The sequence below is a fragment of the Taudactylus pleione genome, unplaced genomic scaffold (genome assembly GCF_031769625.1).
Source record: "Taudactylus pleione unplaced genomic scaffold, aTauple2 ptg000073l, whole genome shotgun sequence".
Lineage (NCBI taxonomy): Eukaryota > Metazoa > Chordata > Amphibia > Anura > Myobatrachidae > Taudactylus > Taudactylus pleione.
In genome coordinates, this window is record NW_028284475.1 from 1,711,768 (window position 1) to 1,724,824 (window position 13,057).

General features: G+C 47.8%; 1 protein-coding gene across 1 annotated transcript; it reads right to left on the bottom strand.

Annotated features, from left to right (window-relative positions):
• Positions 1 to 9,406: 9,406 nt before the first annotated feature.
• On the bottom strand, positions 9,407 to 12,665 carry RXFP4 (relaxin family peptide/INSL5 receptor 4). The gene has a single exon (XM_088467697.1). The coding sequence runs from the start codon at positions 12,230 to 12,232 to the stop codon at positions 11,027 to 11,029; it is 1,206 nt and encodes a 401-aa protein (XP_088323823.1). The 5' UTR covers positions 12,233 to 12,665; the 3' UTR covers positions 9,407 to 11,026.
• Between the last annotated feature and the right edge of the window lie 392 nt (positions 12,666 to 13,057).

Below are 13,057 nucleotides of genomic sequence, written 5' to 3' on the forward strand. Positions count from 1 at the left end.
GTATAAGGCACAGTGATCCCTATGGCTACGTGCATTAGTATCATTTTCCTGCATTGGGTATAAGGCACAGTGATCCCTTTGGCTACATGTATTAGTATAATTTCCCTGCATTGGGTATAAGGCACAGTGACCCTATGGCTACATGCATTAGTATAATTTCCCTGCATTGGGTATAAGGCACAATGGCCCTCATTCAGAGCCGTACGCTCTGAGCAGAGCGCACGCTCTGCATGAGGGCCGGGCTCCATTTTCATGGAGCGTCCTCCTGGACGCTCGTATAGCTGTGGGTCACCACCCACAGGCTATACGAGCGTGCATTTTGATGGCCGCGATGGTCGTGACCATCGCGACCATCGAAATTGCGAGCCGGAGCCTGCGGTTGAGGTTTTCAACCGCAAGCTCCGGAGTGATTTTGGCTCTATCAGAGCCAAAATCACTCCCACTGACATCACTAGTGATGTCAGTGGGCCGGCTTCTGACGGGAGGCGTTCCCGTGGGAACGCCCCCGTCAGGGAGGCACGCCCCCGGCACGCCCACCAAAGGGGGCGTGCTGTCAATCAACATTGACAGCACGCCCCCTTTGATCGGACACAACGTCGTGTCTGGCGCATGCGCACGACGGAGCTCCCTCCGTCGTGCGCATGCTCAGTGCAGACCATCGACCCACTTGCGAGCGGACAGCCGCTCGCGAGTGGGTCTGAATCAGGCCCAATGATCCCTATGGCTACATGCATTAGTATCATGTCCCTGCATTGGGTATAAGGCACAATGATCCCTATGGCTACATGCATTAGTATCATTTCCCTGCATTGGGTATAAGGCACAATGATCCCTATGGCTACATGCATTAGTATCATGTCCCTGCATTGGGTATAAGGCACAATGATCCCTATGGCTACATGCATTAGTATCATTTCCCTGCATTGGGTATAAGGCACAATGATCCCTATGGCTACATGCATTAGTATCATTTCCCTGCATTGGGTATAAGGCACAATGATCCCTATGGTTACATGCATTAGTATCATTTCCCTGCATTGGGTATAAGGCACAATGATCCCTATGGCTACATGCATTTTCCGAAAAGTATCAGTGTGTTTTCATCACCAAATAGATCTTACTAACTGCTGTGAGGCTCATTTACATTTATATGTAAGGCAATATGACACGCCTCTCACATGTAACATAGTACACGCCCACTTTACCGCCGCGCTCATAGGTGCTGCTTTCACAATCTCCCGGACATACTTTTGCAAAAGTATCCAAGAATGTCTAATATGACCAGGTAGCGATAATCTAACAATTGCGCTTCCAGCAACACCCAAAAATGTAAAAAAAATGTAAAAAATGTCAGATTATTGTTGACGTTGCGCCATTGGGGAAATGTTCTAATTTGGCGGAGTACGTTACGTAATGCTCCAGAACGCCTCGGGCTGATCCTCCCGGCGTCTCATGGTGTGTAATGTGTTGTTTTGCTAAATGTTACATATTACCTTTAACCTCGTCCTTGAGGCATGGCCTAGTACAGACGCACAGACCTGCTTTTATGGCTCTGAAGTGGTGGCGTGTGTAAATAGGTGTAAATACACGGACTGACATGCAGCAGACATCACTCATAGTGTCAGACAGGCGGCAGAGCCGGCTCAGTTCTATCCCCTCCAGCGTTCACAGGAACCTCAGAGCAGAACCAAAACTAGAGAATGATTTTATTGCATTGCGGCAGATTGGACTATACTCCTTTCCCTCCACAGTAAAAATGTCGTAATATTTACATCCAGTAGTAAAACTCTGACGTCTTTATGCCGCCACTAAGTCGCGCAAGAACCAACTCTGTGATGTTGGGTATTGTGCAAATTTAATCTGCATAAAATAATTGTATTATATCGGGCGACACGCTGTAGGCGTTTTCAATAAAACATTATATCAAGTTAGATCTACTGGTCCTTTAAGAAATAAAATCGCGGAGTTCTCGGCCTCTTGTCTGTGGCCGGTGAGGCTGGGTAATTACTGGTATCATTCTGAATAACTGGAGACCTGAATTTCAAGTTTTGTGCATGAATGAAAGAGAGAAATGTGATTTCCGTGAAAGCGTTAGGTCATGTGTACTGAGCCCCGTATTCTGGTACACGGCCTGTAAGAGAGGACGTACTGCAAAGTCACCAAGTGTCAGAAACCTTCATTTTCAGGGTAACGTCACAATCAGACTCTGGGCCTGATTCAGACCCGGTCGCAAGCGCTGAGCGCTCACAACCAGGTCGATGGTGGCCCAGAGCGCATGCGCACAACGACAGAGCCGGCTCCGTCGTGCACATGCACGAGACCCGGATAGCGACGGGCAAACCGTCGCTCCGTGTCTTGCACCAAAGGGGGCGTGCTGTCGATGTTGAGCGACAGCACGCCCCCTTTGGTGGGCGGGCCGGGGGGGGTGGCTGCCCAGACGGAGGCGTTCCCATGGGAACGCCTACCGTTTGGGGGCGGCCCCACTGACATCACAAGTGGTGTCAGTGGGAGAGCTTTCGGCTCTGTTTGAGCCGAAAGCTCTCAGGGGCTTGCGGCCACGAGACCCCACCACAAGGGTCTCGTCACAAGCCCGATGGTCGCGATGGTCTTGACCATCGCGACCATCATCCTGGCCGCTCGCACTAGATGTGGGTGATAACCCACAGCAAAGCAAGCGGCCAGGAGGCCGCTCCATAAAACAAAAAATAGACGCCCTGATTCAGAGCAAGCGCTCTGTCAGAGCGTCCGGCTCTGAATCAGGGCCTCTGTCTGAGCATATAATCAGGGATGGACTGGCCCATAGGATACAGGGGAAATCCCCGGTGGGCCCCACTGCCTCAGAGCCCACCCACTACTCAATTTTTTTTATATATTTTATGTAAATAAACATAATAACTTTTAAGTTATGTATCTATCCCATGGCACGTGGACGCCATCTAACCCGACAACCCACTGACACTAATGACTGCTACGAGGTGAGGCAGCCAATGGGCGCAGAGGCGTGAGTAAAGGCCAACATACATTATCGATGGATTGCCGCAATTCCCCAATCCTCAGACGCCGGGGTCGTGGCAAAATATGATCATGATTAGCAAATCAGGGATTTTTACAGCTTGCCGGACGGAATGCAACCATCGATGGCCGCCGGCCGGCATTTCCGACCGGCGGATCAGTGTTTCCGATCCGATTGGGGGGGTGGAATCGGCCGCCAGATGTATGGGGCGCTTTAGGCATCCATTTCGTAGTGAAAGGCCAGAAAAAAAAAATTAGGGTGGACGGAACCTTACCGGCTCCAACACCTCCTCCTCCGCTTTCTAAAATGATAAAGTCTGTTATTGGACGGTTGCCTAAAAAATTAACTGTTAGATGCCCAGAGCCATTAGTGATCTTTCTCATTAATTAACAACGTCTTCTCTTAAAATTATTATATCTGTTTCTAAAGTCCTCGCACATTAATTAAAGTCTGTTTTAGTAAGTTAGTCATTGTTTAATGTAATTAAAAAAGGGCAATATAATTGTAGAATTCTGAGTAACTCTGCAATATCTAGTACAGATTATTGCCAGACTCTTTAATCATGGTGATAAATGTAACCCTAAACAAGCCAATATCTGTGTGGAGTTTTTCTGTTTTCCCTGTGTGTGCATTGGCTTCCCCTGAGTGATCCGCTTTTCTCCTACAATCCAAAAATATACTGTTAGGTTAATTGACTTTTGGCAAAAAGTTAACCTAGTTTGTATGTGCGTCCATATGGATGGGAATATAGATTGTAAGCTCCACTGGGACAGGAACTGAGGTGAATGACTGATATATTCGCCGTAAAGAGCTGAAAAATAGGCGTGTGCTACATAATAACTGGTTGCTATGGGGCAATACCTCCACTTTCCAATTTTTGGGGGAGTTTTAGTAAATCTACTCACAAAAAACGTTTGAAGTTTCCCCACAATGAGTGTACAGCCGCGCCGGTTCCGGGTGAAGGGGGGCCGTGGCCTAATCGCGGGAGGCGTGGCCATGCCCCCTTAGGAGGACACACATTTTTGCAGCACGCAAAGTGGCTCTGCGCGTTGGGGAGGGGGGCGCTGTGAGCCCCTCAGCCTGGCGCATAGCCAGTGGGGGGCGTGATCAGGCATAGGAGGTTTAGCAGTCTCCCAGTGCTGGGCTACTGTGATGTAAGAGGGAGGGGGAAGCAGTGCCAGGCCCCTCCAGCAAGCCCGGGTAATTAGTAACCTCTTCCCCCCCCTCTCTCAGCGCCTCTGAGTGTAACGCATGCGCTGTAGGGGGTTTTCACTTTTTCGTGCATGCGCTGGAGCAAATAATCGCTGAATTGCGCAAACATCGGCACTGTGTGCACCTCTCAGTCCGGCCCAGTGTGTTTCCAATATTTATGACAATGCAGCCCAGCAATCAAAGTAGCAGCTTCCATTGTGTGTCAGCACAAGTGCACTTTAGCCTCCTGAAGTGGAAACACTTAACCCTGTCATTTCTTGTTACCCCCGGGACATTTGTCTTTGCTTTTACACAGGACCGGCGCACGGCGTCCTAATAGCGCGTTACATGTTGGAGGGAGATTTATAAGTAACAGGACGGCTCTATATTTCAGTGGGGTGTGTCAGATTCCTATATCTGTTTTCACGTGTCTGTGTCAGAGACCTCCATGGCCAGAGCATGGGAATGTGACTCCTTCCCAGAGTGGGGGGCCTGGGAGACCAGCACAACAGGCGCAGTGGGACAGGATGACTCGCAGATGTGGCTGGATGCACAGACGGCTGACAGTGATGAAGAGATAACTATCTATATTAATATATATATATATATATATATACACTGTATATATATTTACATACATATACAGTATATATATATATATATATATATATATATATATATGTGTGTGTGTGTGTATAATAATTATATATATATATATATATATATATATAAAATATATAGTGGAATGGTGGTACTCCAGCTTGTCAAACAGATGATACATAATTTAGCGTTGTGTTTTTTTGCCGTTTATTTGACCAGCTGCTTATATGGAGGGGACCCAGTAAGGAAGTTATTGGAGACCCTTTGAGTGTCGGACTTTGTACCTGGATTCATACTAAACCTTCTCCACCATTACTGAGACCAGGATATAAGGAAATTGTTGATATTTATATCTTATTGGGGTGGTGGTCCCAATAGGGGGCACAGCGGATGTGAAAGTGACTGTCAGACCACACAGACAGTCCTTACCCAGGTTGCTGGGATAATTGGTAACAACAGCAGAGAATAATGCAGGGGCTAACAGCAGTAACACAACAGTGTACATAGGACCCGATTCAGACCCGCTCGCTGGCAAAAAGGGGCCGGATATGTAAACTGCGTCGCGTAAGGACGCCCACTGTGTGTTAGCGAGCTACGGCAAAGTGCGCTCGCAAGTGTCTGAAGACGCCCCCTTGCCACTCGCAACACACGTCATCTCCGGGAAATGTATGATTAATCGGCACCATCGTGAGCCATCGGAGCTGCTCGCAGCCCTTGGGGATGCCTTTCCCCACCGCAAGCACTGCGATCAGCGCTGACTGGAATACATGCAGGTGACGTGTACAATGACGCTACTTTGCTAATTATGCACGCCCCTTTAAACGGCGTTTTGACCGGCAGACATGCCTGCGTCCGCAACACCACTTCCCCGTTCACAAGCACCTTCCCCTGTTACCTCCCACAAAACGGCGCTATCTGTCACTCCAAGCAGCGACCTGATAGTGGCTTACGAGCAACCAAAATCAGATCGAAACGAATGGCTTGCGCACATGCACTGAGAATTATACGCATGCGCAGATGGGCGAAAATCACTCACAGCGAGCGGGTCAGAATCAGGTCCATAGACTGCTGTGATGTGACCAGTGCACAGCACTGAATCTCTCTCTCATGCTGGGTACACAGTCACACTACACGATGTGTGTACCCCCAGCGACTACAGTACACACTGCACGATGCAGTGGACGATGGTGAAATGTGTAGTTCCATGTTACATCTAGCAGCATGGCGTTGTTCATTGCACTGTCCCATTCGCTGTGCAGCACTGCAGATGGGACGATGAGCTGAACGACCTGCGGGCACATGCGATCGGGGGAACAAACAATGCGATCCACATGATATAGCGTTCAGAACGATATATCGTGCAATGGATCACGTAGTGTGTACCCAGCTTTAGGGATGGTTAAACAATTATCAATGGTAAACTGCTGATGGTTTTGCCATTGATGGCAGAGACTCAATGTTTCTCCATCATCGATGGCAGACTAGGTTTTTTCCTCTTCCAGATGGTGGGGAGCTTCGCACACGCTCCCCACTAAGCCCCACCCCGGGCTCTGATTAGCCTGCGACCCATTGTGCCCCCCAACTGCTGTGGCCATCTAGGGATGCAAACCATTGATGGTTCGCCGTAGATGCTTTTATGCCATCAACGGTAATCACAGATGGAACCATCGATGAACAACCCGCTGATGGCCATCCCTAATCACTCTTTTTGCACAGAGAGAATATGGAGTCTGCCCATGTGCAGTAGCACATCAGGTCAGTGGTTCCCAGCAGACTCTGGGTCCTAGTACACAGCATGTGAGCACAGAGAGGAGAAAGTGCAGAATACTGCAGAAATGCACCTATTAGTAGGGATGGCCATCGGAGTGCTCTCCATCGATGGCAAATATGGATGGAACCATCAATGGTATGAAACTATGCAATGGCATAACATTGATGGTTCCTGCCGGCTGCAGCACAGGGCTACTGGCTGACAGCCTAGTAGCTCTGCAGTGGAACAGTGAAAAAAATAATAATATATATCGTGTCCATGGCTACCCTCGATGGCGGGAAACTGCATCTCCACATCATCGATGGTAAAACCATGGTGGTCGATGGCCATCCCTACCTATTACTATGGTTTATTTATTTAATATTTGTTTATCATATAGTTTCCCTGCACAGCATGTGGCCACGGCCCATTACTACTTCGCTGTCTTATTTATCAGCTTTAATGGGCGCCTATTTCATTTTTACCTGAAAAAAAGAAAAGTAAATGTCCCATAGACTCCAGGTGAGCAGTTCTAGTTCCAGCGGTGACATTAGCGTGAGAGAGAGTAAACTTGCCGAATGCCTATAAGACAATAGGAGCGGAACGCTGTTAGGATATAACTGACAAATACTGTAGGACATTACTACTGATATATCACCCGACTTCTGCCCTGCCCCCAATTGTTCTTATAATAAGTAGTGTTTCTGTAAACGGTGCATTTATTATACAGGGGTCTATGTACTAAGCAGTGTTAGGAGACAGAGTGAAAAGTGATAAGGCACCAGCCAATCAGCTCCTAACTACCATCTCACAGGCTGTGTTTGAAAAATGACAGTTAGGAGCTGATTGGCTGGCACCTTATCACTTTTCACTCTGTCTCCTAACACTGCTTAGTAACTAGTCCCCACAGTATGGCCCTGATTCGCCATCTGCAGACGCGCCTGCGCCTTATGCTCTTCTCTTTTAAACGCACTGTCGGACGCCTCATTGAAACTTGCACCAGGCCGTACGGCAGGGGCAGGTCCTCAGTATGATGTCCCGTGTGAGCATCCGGTTACAACTACACCCCCCCCACGTCTGCTTAGCCACCCCCGATACCTCCTAGGGACGTACAAACCTGCGCTGCGTCTCCATGCGCTAACAATCCGGCCCGCATGCGCTGTGACTCTAACCCAGGCCCTGTATGAGGCAACGCTCTAAAGGCAGAGAACATTCTCCCACCCTGGAAAGTCACAGTAATATGCACATTTTTATGTCACCAGCTTTTAAACTGGTTTTCCTTCTTTCCATTCCACCTAGAACCCGTCACTGTGACCCTGGTAGCGGAACCGGCAGATCTACTCTCACGTAAGGGGGAACATGTTAAAAGATTCCCTTAGAATATACCTGTGCAAAAACATCCAGGGGGCGGGGGCTTTTTTATTGTGTGCAGAAGGACAGACAGCCTGTGTGCCACTCCCGATACCTCCTAGGGACGTACAAACTTGCGCTGCGTCTCCATGCGCTAACAATCCGGCCCGCATGCGCTGTGTGACTCTAACCCAGGCCCTGTATGAGGCAGCGCTCTAAAGGCAGATAACATTCTCCCACCCTGGAGAGTCACAGTAATATGCACATTTTTATGTCACCAGCTTTTAAACCGGTTCTCCTTCTTTCCATTCCACCTAGAACCCGTCACTGTGACCCTCGTAGCGGAACCGGCAGATCTACTCTCACGTAAGGGGGAACATGTTAAAAGATTCCCTTAGAATATACCTGTGCAAAAACATCCAGGGGGGCGGGGGGCTTGTTTATTGTGTGCAGAAGGACAGACAGCTTGTGTGCCAGGCCAGCAGCTGGGAGGGTATCTGTACAGTGACAGAATAGCGTGGGGGCCTGCTCTGTGTTATTACTGCTGCAGGAATCAGATTATCCGGCAGATGTATCTGATATTACAGGGGTCTGGAGGCATTACCCACTTATACATGGGGACGCCATCCATCAGGGGAGGACTGCGGATAGCTGGCAGGGAGTAAGGAGATGTGACAGAAAACCAGACGTGAGGCCTGGGAACCTGGTTACTGGTGTGGAACTACAAGCACCAGCATTGTCCTTTCAGCTGGAGGGCCAAAGGTTATATTGGAAAGGGATGCTGTCTGGCAGTGTAGGCTGGTACTTGTAGTTCTAGAGAAACTCAGGTTTCCAACCGCCGCCCTATATTATTGATCAAACGGATTATAGTGTTCCCGTTTTGCATCCTGGGACTTGTAGTACGACAACAGCTGGCAAGCTCTACCTGCTGTGCTCTTTTGCCCTCTGTCTGTCTGTATTTGCTTTAGTAACCTTCATATGGCCATAGCCCAATAGAACGGCCATATTGAGAAAGGATCTGACTCTGCTGAGGGTGCAGTGTTTGCACAGAGAGCGCGGCCAATCCATAGGAACCAGGCAGTACCCTTGGGTCCAGCACCCGGCTGTAGCTCAGGCTCCTGTGGGTTGGACATTAGTAGATGGGTGACCCTGCTCGTGCAGGTTTAGTAACAATGATGTAGGTACAGCGAGGGTAGCCATGTACAAATACCAGTGATGATATAAATGGATGTAGTGTAGTGACGCATTACATCTCACAGTACATAGCGCACTCAGACCTACGTGTGTAATCTGTTAGGAGCTATCCCCTGATTGTGTTGACAGACACTCGGTTACTAGGAATTATTATCCTATGGTGTCTGCTTACCACCACCTACATGTGTGCGTGTGTGTATATAACAAATGCACAACAACAATTATTACTCCCTGCTGGCTCTCTGGAGGAACAGGAGGAAAAAACACATTTCACACACATTAACTTCCATAGACCAAGGTTTGCTTTCAATAAAAGATTTCCTTTAATTGCCATTTTAATGCCCTTGTTCCTCCCTCATCGAGTCCTTCTGCCGTACAACTAACATGAACATGTACAGGGTTATGGCAATAGTGGACACAACTTGTGTTATATACATGTTGTACACATACATCTAGTTACAATACGCACACACAGAGGTACTTCAAAATCCACACTCACTTGTGTAACAAAGTACAAAGCTGCGAGACGATAGCTGGACGATAGATAAGAAGACGGTGACCTATGCCGGCCGGCCAGGGATAAGAAACATGTCTGCAGTTGGGTTGTTGATAAAGTTAGGTGGACGGAGTTTGGAGTATTATAATGTAGGACCTGTAATGTTATTTATGCTGTATCCTAGGCATGGCTTCTCGCTCTCCCCCTTCTGTATCACCAACGAGCCTTGTTTCCACCATTTTATAAGGGAATGGCAAGAAGATTTATTCAACTGTGTATCATTAAGCCAATCCTAAATTCTTGGGGACACCACAAGAGAAACCCATGTTACCAGCACCCATAATTAGGATATCAAATGAAGCATTACTCCCAAAATACTGTGACGCTATTCTCTTTACAGGTGAGTTTGCAGCACAGACATCAGATACATAATACCCATCGGTTTGGGTTAGACTGCGCCCAGGTTGCCGCCTGCCAGTCACAGCATCACAGAAATATTGTGGATGCCCTAAAGCCGTACTTCCAAATTTGAAATTTTAGGCTCCTCTGGGCTTTAATATTAATGTCCAGATAAAGACCACGTTCACCATTATCTGCTGTGAAATACTACGACAAGCTAAGATCTACGGCTCTCAAGCTGGTCAATAACTCATTGATTGATGAGACGATCGCTATTTCTGTCTCTGGGAAAATGGGAATGGGAAATTGTTATGTGGAAAACCCTTCTCTGAATAACATCCCCTTTCTTGCACCTATCACTGACCAGTAACATACGATAATGTACATTGTGTTGTTGTTTTTTCTTTACAGTACAAATAATTGAACAAAACGGACAATTTGTCAGATACCTTGACAGTAAAAAAAAACAAAAGCTAATTATGCAACCTTACATCTGTACGAGGCATACTTCTGCTTACTGGGTAATGATGCATGTGTAAATTGCTCAGCAATCTGTGAAATTATACGTACAAATAATGTTGTCTATGCCAGGCTGCTGGACCCCAGCCCCGATTAATTCCGACCGCCTGGCTGCAGTCTTTTGATCAATAACCTGCCATTTGTGTCAAAACAAAGTTTATGCACGGGTAAGTTGTTTGTGCGGACTCTGCAAGACCGCAGCAACAGGCTCAATTATACAACAAGGGCCATTCGATAAATCCATATTTACTAAGAACAATGCCCTGTTCTGGATCATTAGGCAGATAGCTGCTATTGATGTCTTTAAGTGCCTATTAATTCTCAGCGATTGCTGACACACTTTGATGTAGTAGTAACAGAGACCAAAAGCAGAATGAAACGTGGCCACGACACCATCCAGTGCATTCATAGCGTGGACCTAACTCGCAGACAGACACACAGAGCTGTCTCTTTCTGTCTGTTAGTATGTATACGAGTGTGGGCAAACGGTTTGGTTTTACCTACAGGCATCGAGCTAGTCTATCGACGTCTCCTGCCGCCTGGGTTCTGCGTTGTGTTGACTCAGATCCTTAATGGTCAGCTCTGGAACGATGGTTATGGTGGAGATCGAGGCTACGGGGTAGTCCCTGCTCACAGTTTGTGGGAAACTGGACTTTTGAAACAGGGGCATTGTGGTCTCCTGGTCCATCTTTGCTCGTTTGCCATTTCCAGAGGGCAAGTAAGAAACGGTCATACTGGTTACTTGCCAAAACAAAGCCTTGAGTGCCTTGCGGAACTCTTTCCTCATGAGGCAGTAGATGACAGGATTCAGGCAGCTGTTACTGTGGGCAAGGCACACTGTGATGGGATAAACAAATGTATGAAAGTAGTAATATGCATCACTCCATTGCACCACTTCATATTTCATGAGGATCCCCCAGAAAATGCCAGCATGGTTGGGGAACCAGCAGATGAAGAAGACGATGATCACCAGTTGGATGGAGTTGGTGATCTTGCTTTGCCTGTGTTGATTGTTGGCATTGACTTTATGCTGCCGCAGGAAGTTTAACAGCATAATGTAAGATGAAGATATTACCACGAGAGGTATGACAAATGCAATGATGACCCTCTGAAGATGGTAGGTAGCCAGCCACTTCTTGCCCGGAAACTTGAGAAGACAAAGCTCTTCCCCGAGGACTTTTTCCGTACTGGCAAAAATGGTAGTTGGGATCGTGGCCACCACAGACAAAAGCCAGAGGACAAAGCTGATCCATTTGGCAACTGAAGTGGATACCCTGCACCTAAGGCTCAATGCTGAGGCCACTGACCAGTATCTGGTCACCGCCATGGCAGTCAGGAGGAAAACATTGTTGTAGACATTTAGGATGGTCATAGTCAGGATAATCTTACACATGAGATGCCCGAAGGGCCAGCTAAAGTCCAAGATGGCATCCACAGCCCAGAATGGCAGGGTGATGGCAAACTGGAAATCGCTCAGGGCCAGGCAGAAGACGAAGATGTCTATGGCCGTGAGACCGGCAACTTTCTTAGCCCTGATGAGATACATGACAAAGAAGTTGCCCAGCAATCCCACCGCGCAGACCAAGGAGTAGACGGTGGCAATAATAATTCGGAAACTCACAAGTCCATAGGTTGGTATAATGGCATCATCGTCCACACTGGTGCCTTGTGAAGCCTCAGACGTGTTGCCGAACATCAAAGAGGAAAAGTTGAGATCCATCTTTCCCAGCTGTGGCAGGTGTCTCTCGGAGGTATCCAGTCAACAGGTGGAAAATAAGAGACACAAGCTGTAAGACATGCTACCAAATTCCTCAGGAGCTGGGAAGCTATAGGTGCCCAAACTTGTCCTCTTCTTCTCCAGATGGTCAACTGGATGCACCCCAGCTTTCCTGTAGATGGAAGGAGACTACCCTCGTCAAGCACCGGGCTAAAATGTGCTGCTAGCACTAGAATCCCAGGTTAATTCTCAGCCGTCATCTCAGCACGACTGCTGAAAGGACATCGGAGTGGCTTTGTCTCTGCTCCGTGGCTGCTTCCTGAGTGTGCTTCAGAGTTCTCTCAGCCTCACCCTGTTCTTGGAATCAGACTTTACAGGACTGTCTTCAGTAGCAGCAGCTCAGAGCACACACAGCGTAGTAGTCCCAGCGCGTCGGTTGCTCCTGCCTTGTCTCTGTCCACAAGTGGTGGGGGCTGCTCTACAGAGGAGGCAAGGCTTCTACTCAGCGCTTCACGTGCTTGGATGAAACTAGTTTATGTCTCACAGAGAGCAAACACACCAGAATGTAAAGATGAGGCCAGGACAAAAGGCTGATCAAACATGACTGAATAAAATGAAATTATTTTATGGCCAATTTTATAAAGCTCTGCGGCAAGGACTGGTGCAAGGTGCAAGGGTTGCGATCTGCGGAGCCAACAATCTGATTTTTGAAATGTTAAAGGCTTTCAGTGATAATTAACACAGCAGCCCTGCATTGTGCTGCCCTGTGTGACCCGGGCCAGTGTATACTTTGTTAAGAGCCTCAATAGCCCCTTTAATACATTAGTG